Genomic DNA, 15,432 nt, shown 5'->3' on the forward strand with positions numbered 1-15,432 from the left:
TGTTCTCCAGCTGCTCCCCTGGTGACAAACAACTAAGGTTGGCCCCGGGCTCTCCGGGATCCTTCGCGGAGGGGCTAGAGTAGGCGGGGATGACTGGCTGGGGGGAAGGGCGGACCCGAGGCGGGGAAAGGGCGGGGCTGGGGCGGGTCCCGTGACGCGCGGAGTCGGCCGGCTTAAGGGCCAGACCTCTGCCTCTCCCGGAGTCTGGCCACAGCCGCTGCGGTGGTGGTTTCCCATCTCCAAAAGGCGTCCTCCGACTCCTTGCGCCGCCCTGCTCGCCGGGCGAGTCCGGCGCTGGGTTGTGGAGCCCTGCACCACGCCCTCTGGTTTCCGAACCCAGATCCCTTCTCCCGAGAGTTGCGAGCAACTTTCCCCTGTCCCTGGCGCTGCGGCGGCTCGGGGACCGTGGCAGGCGCAGGTTGTTGAACCCCGGGCCACGCTCCCCGCGCCCCGGCTTCGCGCTCGTATAGATCCTGCTCCCTCTCTGGGTGCACGCTGGGGGTCCCGGACCTCGACTCTGCGGGCGAGATGCCCCTGGGACACATCATGAGGCTGGATCTGGAGAAAATCGCGCTGGAGTACATCGTGCCCTGTCTGCACGAGGTGGGCTTCTGCTACCTGGACAACTTTCTGGGCGAGGTGGTGGGCGACTGCGTCCTAGAGCGCGTCAAGCAGCTGCACTGCACCGGGGCCCTGCGGGACGGCCAGCTGGCGGGGCCGCGAGCCGGCGTCTCCAAGCGACACCTGCGGGGCGACCAGATCACGTGGATCGGGGGCAACGAGGAGGGCTGCGAGGCCATCAATTTCCTCCTGTCCCTCATCGACAGGCTGGTCCTCTACTGCGGGAGCCGGCTGGGGAAATACTACGTCAAGGAGAGGTCTAAGGTAGGACGCGCTCGGCGCCCTGCCGCAGCTGCCCCCGCGGGGACAGGAGGCACTTGGAGTCCATTGTGTGTCGCCTTCTCAGGGCTGCAAGCGAGAACTTTGCTTTTTAACCAAGAAGTCAGCCTGGTTTGTCTCTCCTCGCTGCTTCCCCCCACCCCTCGCCCCAGCTCTTCTGAGCGAAAGTCCACGTTAAGGGGCTCAGGTGAATCAAGATGATGACCTTCTGTTGACTTTGAAATATTGGCTCTGGTGGGGTGGCAAAAGCCGGACAAGCTGTGGCTTTCGTCCGATTTTAAGACAAGAGGTTCTCAAAGATCCAAAGGAGGGAAAGGGTATTAGAAACACTGTGTATCATCTAAGACACACGTGTTCTTAAGATCTTAAATGCCTACTTTAAAGCCACCTAGTACTGCCCTTCATTGTGGTCAGAAGAGATTTCTACAAAAGCACTCAGAATTCTGGAGGCAGTTGTGATTTTGCCATGTGGCAGTTGGTTTGTGGAGTTGGGCAGGTGTGAAAGGGTAAAACTCCACTTCTGAATGCTGCCTCTGCCCTCTGGGACCCAGCACGCTATAAGACCATCTTCTTGACTGAAAATTCTCTCCTGGTGCTAAGCCCTACCCCACCACGTTCCTTTTCCTATCAATTGATGGCGAAGTCCACTCAAAACAACCAGTTAAGTGCTCACTAGAGAGTAGTCAAGCACCTCCGGAAAGAAACCGTGTTTTTGTTCACATAGCAGGAAGTGACTCCCTGGGTGGTAATTTATCTTGGAAACATTTACAGGTAGATTGGCAGAAAAACGGGAACATGTAGGTACTGCGAGGTCGGTGCATGTACATTACTTTGGGATAAGCCTTCTGGGTCTTTCCTTAAATGATGGTTGAGCCAGTTTTCCAGTGGCAGTTCTGAGTGACTTGCGCTTATCTTATGGTCTGGTTAATGGGCATTCATAACTATGGAAAACTTTTACTGAAACAGCGAAGCAAAGCATATTGGCATGAGAGGGAGGATGGACGTTCACCTATGCACCGCTCTTTGACAATAAATGTAGTATTTCTCAAATCGGTCTCAAGACTGATTCTGTCTCAAAACAGACCATTGTTCTCTCATTTCTCTATTACACTGAGAGGAACATTCCCAATGAAGGCCAAGTGGTGAGGACTGGAAACGTGTGGGAGTGAAGGGGTGGCGGTGGATACCAGTGCGGTGAAGAGTCATAGGTTGCTGTACACCTTCCAAGCCAGAGGCCATGAATAGAATATCTGAAAGCATCGTTATTAACGCATGGAAGTAAAGTAAATCTTAGGAGAAAATGCTGCTTTCTGAATTTTACTTTGGGGAAAAATTCAGTGTTAGCTGAACTCGGTAGAAGACTGATGTTAAAGTGTTTCTTTACTCTTCTGCCATTTTGGTGGTGGATTAGTCATTTGTCTTTGACTAGTTTGGTTTTTGCATTAAGTCACCTTGCTGTCTTCTGTGGTGGGACTGGGGGAGGGGACGGGTCAGCCTCAGTGTCGCTGAGGTGCTGATAGCTTCAACCTGGAAGAGCAGATGGCTTCCTGTCGGGGTTTTGAATGTTTCTTCTTAACTCAGGTGTTAGGAATTTTTCCTCATCATTCTAAGAGTGGAATTTGCTCTGAGGGAAGTCAGGATTAATTGGTACAAAGAGGCCACTAACATGTTGAAAGTTAAATGTTTTTATTTAGCGGTAGGGTTTCAGACTAGAATTTAACTCAAATGGAATGAAAAACACTAAGTTAGGTTCAGGGGAAAAAAGATCTTGTAGATATGATTCATCAATTATAGGTTATCTTTTGGGTGGAATGAAAAGCTTTCCAGGTGACCCTGTCAGAAGGTGATCGTGAGTTGAAAAGAAAATTCATCCTGCCCCACACCCAGATTTCCAGGTTTACTTTGGCTGGTTTGTTACAAAGCTCTTAGTTCTGCCCTTCAGATAAATCACCTTTCCATTAGAACATTCCCTGGCCAATGAGAACCAAATGCAAACCAGGCTTGAATAATTCGTGTAAATTGGTTTAAGTGTGCTTTGCTTGTATGCAGAAATCTCCTTAGTGTTGCCTCGTGGTCTTGGGTTTATTGTTCGAAGTTCATTATTAAAGTATCGTAGAAACACTTTCCATTTCTATATGATTTATATTGCTTTCACCTTTATTCCTTTTTTTCTTCAGTCACTTTTCATCCCTCAACTGAGTTCCTTATTTTGTGCTGCTTTCCAGAGCAGTGATACAGACCCAGTTGACTAGTACATCTTTCATGTATATTTTCAAGAAAAACTAATGTTTTAAATTTATTTTTGTTTTTCTTAAGGATTTTTTTTTTTTTTTTAATTTTTAGTAGAGATGGGGTTTCACCATGTTAGCCAGGATGGTCTCGATCTCCTGACCTTGTGATCTACCCAGCTCAGCCTCCCAAAGTGCTGGGATTATAGGCGTGAGTCACCACGCCCAGCCAGGAAATTTTCAAACATACATAAACATAAGAAGCTAATATAATGAGCTCCCATCACCCAATTTCAACAATTGCCAATATGTACGTTTATTTCGGACCAGTTGTTTTTAGCTACTTTAAAGTTCTTGAGGTTATGCTTATTAATACACTTACCCAAGTTTCTTTTTTTGGTTCTTCACTGGACTTAGAAAGATCATTGCATAATATAATATTGCCCTTTTTCTCAATGAAGCAATAACAAAGGCATTGGTAGTAAAACAGAAAGATATACTGGACCTAAAATTGTAATTGTGGAAAAATATGGAAAGAAACATTAGATGGGCCTGTTCCCTGCCAAAAAAGTTGTTAATGGTCAGAATTTACCTACCTCATTTTTGTTGGACAAAAATCCAAGGGTAAGAACCAGATGTGGCGGCTCCCGCCTCTAATCCCAGTACTTTGGGAGGCCGAGGCGGGTGGATCACAAGATCAGGAGTTCGGGACCAGCCTGACCAACACGGTGAAACCCCATCTCTACTAAAAATACAAAAGTTAGCTGGGTGTGGTGGCGCGCCTGTAATCCTAGATACTCAGGAGACTGAGGCTGGAGAATTGCTTGAACCCGGGAGGCGGAAGTTGCAATGAGCTGAGATTGCACCATTTCACTCCAGCCTGGGCGACAGAACGAGACTTCTTCTCTAGAAAAAAAAAAGAGAAAGTAAAAAATCCAAGGGTGTTGAAGACCCCTTGGCAGAAGTGTTCCTGTAATGTACAGCAGTATGGCGCCCCCTAACTTCAAGCATGATCATTGCTTTCAGGTTAACAAGGGATTTATCCCACTACTCCTTTTTGGAGATTTTAGACCATATCCAAGATAAATACTGGTCATAATTTTCTCCTTTTTCTTTGGCTGCCTAGATCTTGAAAATGGCTGTTTTCCAGAGTATGTATGATTTATAGAACCAAAAGTGTCTCTGATTCAAATAGCTCACTGTAGACTCACTAGTGACTGTAATAATAACACCTTTTATTGAGCTGTTTGTATTGTCTGGCACTGTGCTAAGCACTTTACAAATACTATCTTGCTTCATCTTCAGAAACAGAGTCTTAAACATACTGAGTAATTAAATACCTTGCCCAAAGTTTCAAAGCCAGTGGTAAGAAAGAATTTAACTTGAGTTTAGGAGCTTAGGCTCAGAGTTACTAACCTTGTGGCTTTAGGCAAGTTGCTTGGTTTACACCAGGTGTAAAATGAGGGGAAATAGTGCCTTAAAGCTGTTGGGGGAAGAAGTGTTAAATAAGGTGATGTATATGAGGTTTTTAGCAGAAGTTTTCTTCTTCATCATTGTTTTAAGTCTCCAGAGGGGAAATTCAGGATTCTAACCCAGGTTTGTCTAACTCCAGAGACTATGTTCTTTCCTTTTATGCTCTCCTACTTCTATCCTTTCTTTTTTTCTTTTTAATTTTTTTTTAAAGATGGGGTTTCACCATGATGGCCAGGCTGGTCTTGAACTCCTGACCTCAGGTGATCCACCCACGTCAGCCTCCCGAAGTGCTAGGATTAAAAGGCGTGAGCCACCACGCCTGGCCCCATCCTTTCATTTATTCAGCAAATGTTTATGGAGTGTTCACTCGGTGTGGGGTACTGTGCAGGTGTGGTGGTGCAACGATGAATTTATACTTTCGTATACCTTTGAATTGTAGGATTGTCTCATTCACACCTGACTAATTCTCAGGCTTAAAAAAATACCCTCAAACATTGAAGTGGGTCAGTTGAATACATTTGAAGAAGAAGTGGAGTACTGTGCTCGTGTTTTCCTATTGTTATTTTTAGGAAAATATTTCTTGACAGGATTTTTTCTTAGGATTCCTGACCAGACTAACTCTGGAAGATGGCATTGTGAGGACTGCGCTGTGAACAGACAGATTAGTCCTTCCCTGGGAACAATAAAGAGGAATGATGAAACAGCAAAAAATTGATGAATAAAAGAAGATGTGTTGCAAGGTGGTGTGTTTATTCCTTTGCTGTTGAGCAATAGCAGTTTTGGCCCACCTTTCTCCTATGAGGTCAGGAATATCCATTACTTAATGGAGCTTATCATGGTTGCAAGCTACTTTAGGGAAAAAATGAGATATGTACTATGAAGATCAGGTTATCTCTCAGGATCCAAGTGCAAGAAATGGAGCCAGAGTCCTCAGAAGCCTAGAAGCATGAACTAGGAACCAGAAAGTCCTCAGAATCCAGGACAACTGATGTGTTCTTTTCTTTTCTTTTTTTGAGATGGAGTTTTGCTCTTGTTACCCGGGCTGGAGTGCAATGGCACGATCTCGGCTCACCGCAACCTCCGCCTCCCGGGTTCAAGCAATTCTCCTGCCTCAGCCTCCCGAGTAGCTGGTACTACAGGCATGCGCCACCACTCCCAGCTAATTTTTGTATTTTTAGTAGAGATGGGGTTTCATCATATTGACCAGGATGGTCTCGATCTCTTGACCTCGTGATCCACCCTCCTTGACCTCCCAAAGTGCTGGGATTACAGGCGTGAGCCGCCGCGCCCAGCCGATGTGTTCTTTTCTCAGGAGCCTCATGACCTCCATCGTTGCTTCCCTGCTTGTGCTCATTTCTTCCCCTCCTTTCAATCCAGCTTTTGCTGCCCGCCCATGCACATGGCTGAAGATGGCTGCTCCATAATGGCCACCTCAGCCTTCAGTTCCAGATGAGCAGAGACTTGAGGAACATCCCCAAATCCCTATTTTCAGGGCCTGGGAGAAAGTCTGATTGTCTCACCTTGGCTCAAGGGACCTATCTGTCTTAGTCAGGCACGGTGGGAGGCATGTGGAAACCATGTGTCACAAATATGGTTGTCAGGGCCCATGAGAGGTATAGTTCTTTTGAGAGCTAGATGCCATAAATGATGCCTCTGCAATTAGAATCTTAAAAATCTATCTGTGAACAAGGTATTTTGGGGAGGAGTGCTGAGTTTGAAGCTCTAGAACATCCTTCTGTAAGGATGTAAGGGATTCCTCTAAAAGCTTTTGTATTAGAAGTAACTTGCCCAGACCAGTGGCTCAAGCCTGTAATCCCAACAGTTTGGGAGGCTGAGGTAGGCAGATCACAAGATCAAGGAACCAAGACTGTCCTGGACAACGACAATAATAGTGAAACAACATCTCTACTAAAAATACAAAAATTAGCTGGGCGTGGTGACGAGCATCTGTAGTCCCAGCTACTTGGGAGGCTGAGGCAGGAGAATCACTTGAACCCGGGAAGCCGAGGTTGCAGGGAGCCAAGATCGTGCCACTGCACTCCAGCCTGGCAACAGAGCAAGACTCCATCTCAAAATAAATAAATGAATGAATGAATGAATGAATGAAAAATAACTTAGCTCCTGGAGGAAGGAAATTACTCCACAGTAATAATTTACAGAATGCAGCCCTAGTGACAGTGAAACAAGTCTCTCCAGTGGGCAAGCCTTCAAGGTGTTTTTTTTTGTGTCTTTTTTGTGAATGACACTTGGAAACAAAGAAGGCAGGGGAGGGTGTGTGTTTAATTTGTAATTTCTTTTGCTCAATTTTGGGCCACTGGCCACTTCACTACAACCTTATCTGCTTCAGTGAAGTGGATAATCAGGGGATATCGATTTAATTCATTCACAGATCACTCAGTGCTGCATGCTGTGGTGGACCTGTCCATGGACAGGGGGGAATGGAGGTGCCAAGTCATTATAAAACCACCGAAGAACTACGCTGTGAGTTGAGCATAGTGTGCAGTGGTTGCCACCAACTCCTTCTCTTTTTCTGGTTAAAAAGCACACTTTTACAGTCATTAGCCATTGTTTCTCTTTGGGTTTTCTCCAATTTCTCTGTGAACTTAAAATGAAGCAGCCAGAACAACTGATCAAAACTATACAGGACTTTAATAATATGGATTTTTAGGGCTAGAGAGATATTAGAAAGCACATCTCTCCAATGTCTCAATCATTCAGCAGTTGTTTTTATATTTGGAGAGATGATATCTTGAGCAGATCCTTGAGAAGGGATGGGTAAAAGGTACTTTAATAGAGAAGGGATGGCTGGATGCAGTGGCTCACACCCGTAATCCCAGCCCCTTGGGAGGCCGAGGTGGGTGGATCATGAGGTCAGGAGTTCGAGACCAGCCTGTCCAACATGGTGAAACCCTGTCTCTATTAAAAATACAAAAAATTAGCCAGGCATGGTGGCATACACCTGTAATCTCAGCTACTCAGGAGGCTGAGGCAGGAGAATCACTTGAACCCTGGAGGCAGAGGTTGCAGTGAGCCGAGATTGCGCCATTGCACTCCAGCCTGGAAAATAAAAATAAAGAAGGAGCTACACTGGCTGGAGTTGTTCCGTGAGTCAGGTAGCCTGGGTCCAGGGTCTGTAGGTGAATTCATCAGCATCACCATTTTATTTGGGAATTTTAAATATAATTCTGACTGAAAATTGATAAACACCCTTATGCAAACCTGTCTCTGCATTAGGCTTTGGAGTGTCATGAATTATTTCCCTTTCTAACCTTTCTGCTTCAGCTCAAGCAAAATTGGTAAGTTTTTTCCTGATTCCTGAATCTGGCTGGAAAAATTTGTCATTTCATAAGTAGCAAACAGCCTTGCATTTTATGACCCTATCCCAAGAGCGCACACCATGTATGAAAGACTTCTCTGATGAAGCTTAAAGGTCAGGGTGGAGTTCTACCCAACCTATAATGAGCAGAGTTCAGGCACCCCCAGCATCTCGTGTACTTCATGATAAAGCTTGGAAGGCCGCTCATGTTTGGTTTGGCAAGGCCTCTGCTTTTGACCTAACTTTGCAGCCCTAGGTAAATGAAATGACATTTTGATCCGTTCCCACTGAAGACCAAGGAGTCGCTTGCAGGTTAACACTATGGAGAAGGTTATTAATTTTTTGTTAATTATTGCGGCAACAGACTTGACAATTCCTAGCAACACTTTGTAGCTGTTCACTAATATTGCTCTAAGAAACGGGCGTCGCTTTTCTCCAGTGTTTGTCAAATGCACATGTTCTGACAGTCATGATAGTTCAGATATATTTTGCTGGTTATCTGCTGGGGGTGCCCAGCGGGTAGCTGAACCCAGAGGCACTGGAATTGTAAATACAACAGACAAATCATTTTATGATGCCAGACTAAGGAGTTCAGCTTTGGCAGATTGCCAGGAGCCGTTGATTTGGCTCAGACTCAGTGCTGTGTGTCTGTTTGCCAAGCAAGATTAGTTGTCTTGGTTAATTATACATAGAATTTGTACCCCCTTTCTCTTGACTATTTCCATCTTAAACCAGTATGACACTTATTTTAATTTTGCATCTTGTTTCGATACGATTGTGGGTGAGTTTCTGTCCCTGTTTTTGGTGAGTCTGTAGGGACTACATGTTTTCCTGCCCTGGTCCCAACACAGTCCCAGCCTGACAGACCCTGGGTTTGCTGGTGTATAATGCAGGCTTTCAGACCTTGCATTGGATTCATTTGGTACCTTGTTACTGAGTGTTCTTCGTGGTCAGTACTGTGTCAATACCTCCTTATGAAATCAAGCCAATTTTTGATTCTTTAGAAGGTACAATGATCAACGATTCTCAGGTTCTGGAGTAAATGTGCCTATCTCATATTAAACATTGTTTTTTCTTTCCAAAATGAGGCCAAAATACTTACTGTTGCCTTACAAAAATAATTCTGGAATACAAAGAATCTAATAATATGATAGTAGCCTTGATTCTTTGTCAGTGGGAAGAAGACAAAATGAAAAATTCAATTCCAGGTGTCAGTAACATCAATTTTTTATTCTAATACGAGAACCTGAAGTTGTTTTGAAGTTGTCAGAACAAAGATTCAGCCCACACCCTCCCTCCAGGTTCCCTCTCATTTCTGCTCATCTATCTGGTCAGACCTGAGGGCCCCATCATTCGGAAGTCTTAATGCGCCCACACGACTGCTGAGTTCTTTTTTGGGGCGGGGAAATGATTTCTTTCATGTTCATGGTGTTTTGTGGGTTAAACTGAATGACTGGAGTGGAATAAACAAAACTTATTTATTTATTTTTGTAGAGATGGGGTTTTGCCATGTTGCCCAGGCTTGTTGTGAGGCCTCCAAAGTGCTGAGACTACAGGTGTGAGTGGCCAGGGCAATAAAACCCCTTTTAAACACAAAATATTGTAGAAAGACTCAGGCAGGAACATTCAGTATTGTTAGTGAAGGACCTATTGTGCTTTTTTTGTTTAGTTTTGCTTTTTAGGTTCACTATAGAACCTTAAGTCTTGTCTTTATTTATTATTTTTTTTTTTTGGAAAAAAACCTTGAATTTTCCTCCTTTTCTTAGTAGAAAAATCCTTGAGGGGGAAAGTTTTTTTAAAGTAACTAACTAACTTGCTGTAACCATAAATCACTTGCCTTTGGTTCTCATTCTCCCTGTAATCTATTTTATGTACTTTTGCTAGAGTGTAGTAATCCCAAACCCAATTCTAATCATGTAGTCACCGTGCTTAAATAAAAACAAAAAATCAAAAAATCCAACCATCCTCTGTCTTCATTGTCTACCGTGCAATGCTGTAAACACTATAAACTTAGCCAGCTTTGAAGGCCCTCTATATCTGACCACATCTGACCTTTCTACACTTAATAATTTCCCACCACTGCCTTCCTTTCTTCCCAGTCCCTGAAATGCTAGAAACTGACTTGACGGGCATAATGAGCTTCCCCATTGTCTTCCACTCATCAGAATCCATCTCTCCAGCCTTCTAGTGCCTGTTTCCGGAAGTCTTCCCTTCCGCTCCCCAGAACTCTGTGGTGGCTCAATCCAGGCTGCCCCAGTACATTAATTTATTGGGCTGTTTTTGCTGCCCACTGTGTGCTTAAAAATTCGTTGAATGCAGAGACTGTTAAGCTTATACTTTTAGTGCCTAGAACAGTTTCTTATACTTCATAGGTGCTTGTTGGCCTAATTTCATCTTCAAAAGGAACTTTGATTTCAATGGATATTTGGGTGTTAAAAAAAAAACCTAAAATTCTTTTGGGGGGCGGGGAGGGGAGTGGGGGGAAATGAAGGGGGAAGATGGGTGGCTACAGTTTGGTCTCTAATTTGATGCCTAAGTATTTAAATATTTTATTAGAGTGACATGATATGTGAGACCATCTCAAAGGAGGACCTTAACTTTGTAAGTTTCTTTTTTTTCTCAGTTTCAAAATTCTAGGCTTCACCCTGGAAATACCTGAGTCATACCTGGACCCTGGCAGCTCATACATACAGGTCTGGATCAGAGAGAAGCCAGGGCCAGTTGGTTCTCATTCTCCCTGTAATCTATTTTATGTACTTTTGCTAGAGTGTAGTAATCCCAATTCTAATCATGTAGTCTCTGTGCTTAAATAAAAACAAAAAATCAAAAACCTTAGGGCCCCAGGTTCTGGTCCTAGCTCAGCCCCTGCTAAGTTTCATGGGGTTTTGAATTTCCACTTCTTTATGGATGAGTTAGATATTTGTTTCAGTTCTGAGCTTCAATTTGGTCAGCACCTACCACTTGACAGTAGGATGGACACTTCAGATTTTATTTCATCTTCCTATGATCTTGGGTAAGTCATTTCTCTGAGCCGACCTTCGCCATCTATAACATAGGCACAATAAAACTATATCTTGACCTTTAGGATAAGGAATTAAAATTGAGACTGCATTTCCATGCGAGAGGGAAAATATTTGCTTTCAGTGCCTCTTATTTGATTCCTGGAGAGAGTAGACGCGTACCAACAGTCAAACCCCGGCACTGATATGACAGTAATCCTCAGAGGCAGAGCCCAACACAAAACAGCAATGCTAGAAAGTTACGATTGGAAACTTTCCTGCCAGCTTCAGGAATGACACTGCAGAGCTGGTGCCAGAAACTGCTGTAGTAATTCTCATTACTGCTCTACCCATCCACTTTCTGTTCCCCAAATTAACTAGTGCAGTTGACTAATTCCTCTTTACATTTATCATTTAGGGTGAGGCATTGCACAAAAACTCTTGACTTTGCCTTATAATGGCTGTGCTTCTCTGTGGTCCCTGGATAAGAAGCATCACCATTATCTGGGAACTTGCTGTAAATGCAAAATCTTTAGTTTCTCCCCAAACCTCCTGAGTTAGAAACTCACGGGTTCTCCAGGTGATTGCACACATGCTAAAGTTTGAGAACTACTGAGTAAAGTTAATGCATTAAGAGGAGATTAAATAGGGATGGTGGCGTATCGTCCTACAGTTTACCTGCTAACAAGAAAGTCAGAGGTCAGTTGATCAGACTTTAATTATTTATTGCTAAAACAAAAACAACAACAACCAGATTTTTAGTTCGTTTGGGAAATCTTTGAGAAAAATCAACATGTTAAAACACACACGTTTATAACCTCTCTATTATTTGTATCAACAAATTAAATTTTCCAGAACTAGAATTGAAGCAAATTTTGGAACCATTTCCCTTCTGTTATGGTGAATGGAGGTGAATGTCTGGCCTTTGGCAAGATAACTGCATTTGTGGCCCACGTGGGCCCTGCAGGGGCTACGTAGATTTTATGGTGGGCTTGAGGTTGGCCGTGCACTGGGAGTAACCAAAGCAAAAGACAAGACAACTTGGACAACTAGGGTCAATTTCCTTGGCCTCTTGTCTTTTTAAAATTCCCCCTTTGGATCTGTGAGTTCACAGACTGAATACCAAGCAAACTCTTTTTAAAAATATTCTTGAAATTTTTTGTATTTTATGATTTTTCTATCACGCTGGAAGGGTGATAGGCAAGGATGAGGTAGGTGGAGTCAAATATTTCAGGTAGAACCAAAGATCTTAGTACCTTCAAAAATGAGGTGGGGGTGAATTCATTAATGTCAGCCATTAGATAAACTGCCTTGGCAAAGCGTGACTTTACGACCTCACACTCTTTAGCCAGACTAACTGGGTCAAAAAGGCAAGTTACCCAAGCTCCCTATTCCTGCATTTCCTCATCTGTAAAATGGAGATAATGTTCCTACCTCATCGGATTGTAGGAAGAGTGAAGAAGGTCAGATGTGTGAAGCACACAGAACAGTGTCAGGCACACAGCACTATACAAATGTTTGTTTAGTAAATAAATATAGCTACTGAATTTTATGAGTTCTAATCTGCGCTGACTTGCTGTGTGTCATTTCTTTCATTCAGCAGATCTGTTCCAAGTGCTGAAATGCAAATGTAGGTTTCTCCTGTTATAAGATGATTGCTTCAAGGCATTTTTCATGACATGTTTTGATTGGTAACGATATTTTTTCACACATTATCCATTAATAAAGTCTTGTCTTACCAATTGTTTTGCATTATCATGGATTCTTTTAAGTATTTTAGGATTAAGTTCAGATGAAAACTTGAAGAGAGCCATATTCCATTCTCAGATGGGCCTGCAATCACAAGTATTCCTTGTCTCTGTTATGTGCAAAGCCTTTAGAGAGCCATAGGTGATGTTTTATTGTTCTGATAAGGCTGTTTTCATATCAAACGAAGTTGAATATTATGTTTCTCTATAGATACACCTGTGATAACTTCTAGGTCCATAGGGTAACTTCTAGGGTTCATGACTTCTACCGAGGACTTGTGAGCAGTGTGACTCAGGGCACACACTGCTGCTCACCTTCCCAGTAACCAGGAAATTAAACAAGATATGTGCAAAATGCCACCCGGCTATAAGAGTTCTCAGGAAACAGCAGCTGTTAATATTTGGGGAAAGGCATCAGAAAGGAAATGGTTAAATGCTTCTTGATGTCCTGATCCCTGGGCTGGACTGACTTGCTGATTTTATAATTGTGAGGAAACCCTGTTGAAACATTTCTCTGGTGACTGGGGTAGTGATGGGGGAGGGGGATGGTTCCCAGTGTCAGTTCCCAGCTCAGGCTGCCTGGCGGTGTGCTCGGGTGTGGGCTGGCTGCCACCCTCACGCAGCGCACGTAGCCCTGTCACTCAGCCATCACCCGGCTGGCTTAGAGCCAGTCCTCCACGGGAAGGGCGGCCTGCCCAAACTCAAACACCCTGTATGAGTATGGCCATGTTGCCGGGCCTGTTTACTGTGCCTAATTGCATGGGATCTGGCTGAATCCCCTCCAAGGAGAAGAATTAAACCACAACGCAGAAAGGAATGACAATAGTCTCTTAAATTCCTGGCCTCTGAGCCTTTCAGTGGCTTCCTGGGGGAGGGCGATTCACTCGGAAGGTCGTGGGTGAAGTGCAGGTCTCCTGGAGTAGAATCTCGACCCAGCACAGCTCGACTTTAGAGGCCTTTGAACCTCCTGGGATTCTGTGCAGACGTCTGTGTGCGTGCATATTTCTTACATCCTTTTAATGTAGGAATCTCAAAGGGCTATTGTGCCGTGTAGAGCTATCATCATGGAGATCGCTGCTTCCAGAGTCTGGGTAGTTGATGGCCCTGAAGCTAGGACCAAGTTCATCTGAGGACAGGTTTTAAAGTGAGGATGGTAAATTCTCCACTACTCAGGCACAGTGCTCTCGCCTGACCAGGAGGGTTTGGGCAGACCCACTTTTCATTAAAGCAACCGAGAGTTGGTTATTACTTCTTATTTTTTTATTTTCAGAAGTTCTGAAGTTTCCACAATATTAGAAAATTCAGGTGTAGGTGCATGATGACTGTTGCTCCACCTTGGGAGGTGAGGTGATGTGTAGCAGTGTTCTGGGTAAGTAGGTTCTGCGAGAGGAATTATTTTTAGTGTGGATTTGGGGTGCAAAAGACAAAGGCAGAAGTAGTCTGCGTTGTGGAAAGAGAGTAGTAAAAAACATTTTCATGAATAATTCTGGGTTTATTGAAAGGATTACCTACCTGACAGGTATTTGTCTGGTATTCTGAATCTTCCAAATGGTCCAGTGCGATGCTGAGGCTTTGGGAGGGCGAACATGGTGGCTGGATGTGTTTCCAGCTTGTGTTACATACAGCCCACCAAAAGTGTATTTTTTCTTTCCCCCTCGTTTTGTTACATCAGTCTCTAACTAGAGGCACTAGAAGACAGGAAACAGAATTGCAAGTAGCTAGGCTTGCTCTTAACCAACGACACAGATAACCAGTGAGATTCCAAGATAACTGATGATGGCTTTGACAAAATTTCCTCCTGTTCTAAGAGCTTATGTTATCTACAACTGTTTTCTTCATGCTTGTCTAGGTGAAGTTTGAATGCACAAAAATTCTAAAGCACTTTGAATGCTTAGAAGTTAGCGCTGCTTCATCATCACATTGAGACCTTTTTGTTCATTCTGTATAAAGGAGAAGACCAGCTGGCGGCAAGTGTGAACTTTGTGTCATTGACATTTTCTTAAAGCTTGGAGAAAGCTTTGCATAGTTGCCATAGTCTTGTAAAGAGGCCTTGTGAACATTGTTCGGTAGGAATTGAATTTGCTTGACAACAGTAGACCCCACAAAATTTCCTTGAAGATCACATATCCCTGAACAAGGGAGATGATAGAAGGCTAACGTGGTAATTCCAGTTTGCTTTTCACATCCTCCAGATTTAAGTTGCAAATAATTTTTTGAGTTGTTTCCTCTCACTCCTTGTCAGAGCCAAGTGGAAAATAATGGAATTGGACATTTCGGCTTAATCTGTCATTAGGGTTTTTTTTTTTAATTTGTAAAGAGCATGTCTCAGGTTTTCTCACTCCTTCCCTCAATAGCCTGCATATAGGAGTTTGCATACCTAAAGGTTTTTTTGGTTTTTCTTTCTTTTTAAATAGGAGAATTTCGGTTTTTAGAGCTGCTGCTAGCACATGTAGTGCCTTTGTTGTGGTGGCTAATCCCCTTTCCCCTCCCTCAGATGAATCACCAAGTGGGGCCCCTACTTAGCAGGGTGCCTTGATGAAGGCGGGACCTAAAGTATGCAGTCATGAGGATGCCCCACTCACTGGCTACAGTCAAGGTGTGTGTTAAAATATGTGCTGAACATAAACCACCAGAAAAACAGCCCTGGAAGTGTAGCCTTCAGCTCCTCTATCCACAGCTGACTAAAACATTGGCAAGTTTGTCACCTAGGCTGTTGTTACCCGAATATAAATGAGACCGATTTCTGGCCAGAAAACCTCAGCTATCGC

General features: G+C 43.9%; 1 protein-coding gene across 2 annotated transcripts in view; it reads left to right on the top strand.

Annotated features, from left to right (window-relative positions):
• The first annotated feature begins 182 nt into the window (after positions 1-182).
• Positions 183-15,432, top strand: part of EGLN3 (egl-9 family hypoxia inducible factor 3) — a 28,404-nt gene continuing 13,154 nt past the window's right edge. The window contains exon 1 of one of the 2 annotated variants that reach the window (XM_032242582.1): positions 183-885. In XM_032242582.1, the coding sequence (XP_032098473.1) occupies positions 529-885 (357 nt within the window). In that variant the 5' untranslated portion in view covers positions 183-528. The remainder of the gene's footprint in view (positions 886-15,432) is intronic. The other variant, XM_032242583.1, reaches the window with a different exon arrangement.

Source organism: Sapajus apella, unplaced genomic scaffold, assembly GCF_009761245.1.
Source record: "Sapajus apella isolate SASKATOON/1434 unplaced genomic scaffold, GSC_monkey_1.0 scaffold50, whole genome shotgun sequence".
Classification (NCBI taxonomy): Eukaryota; Metazoa; Chordata; class Mammalia; order Primates; family Cebidae; genus Sapajus; species Sapajus apella.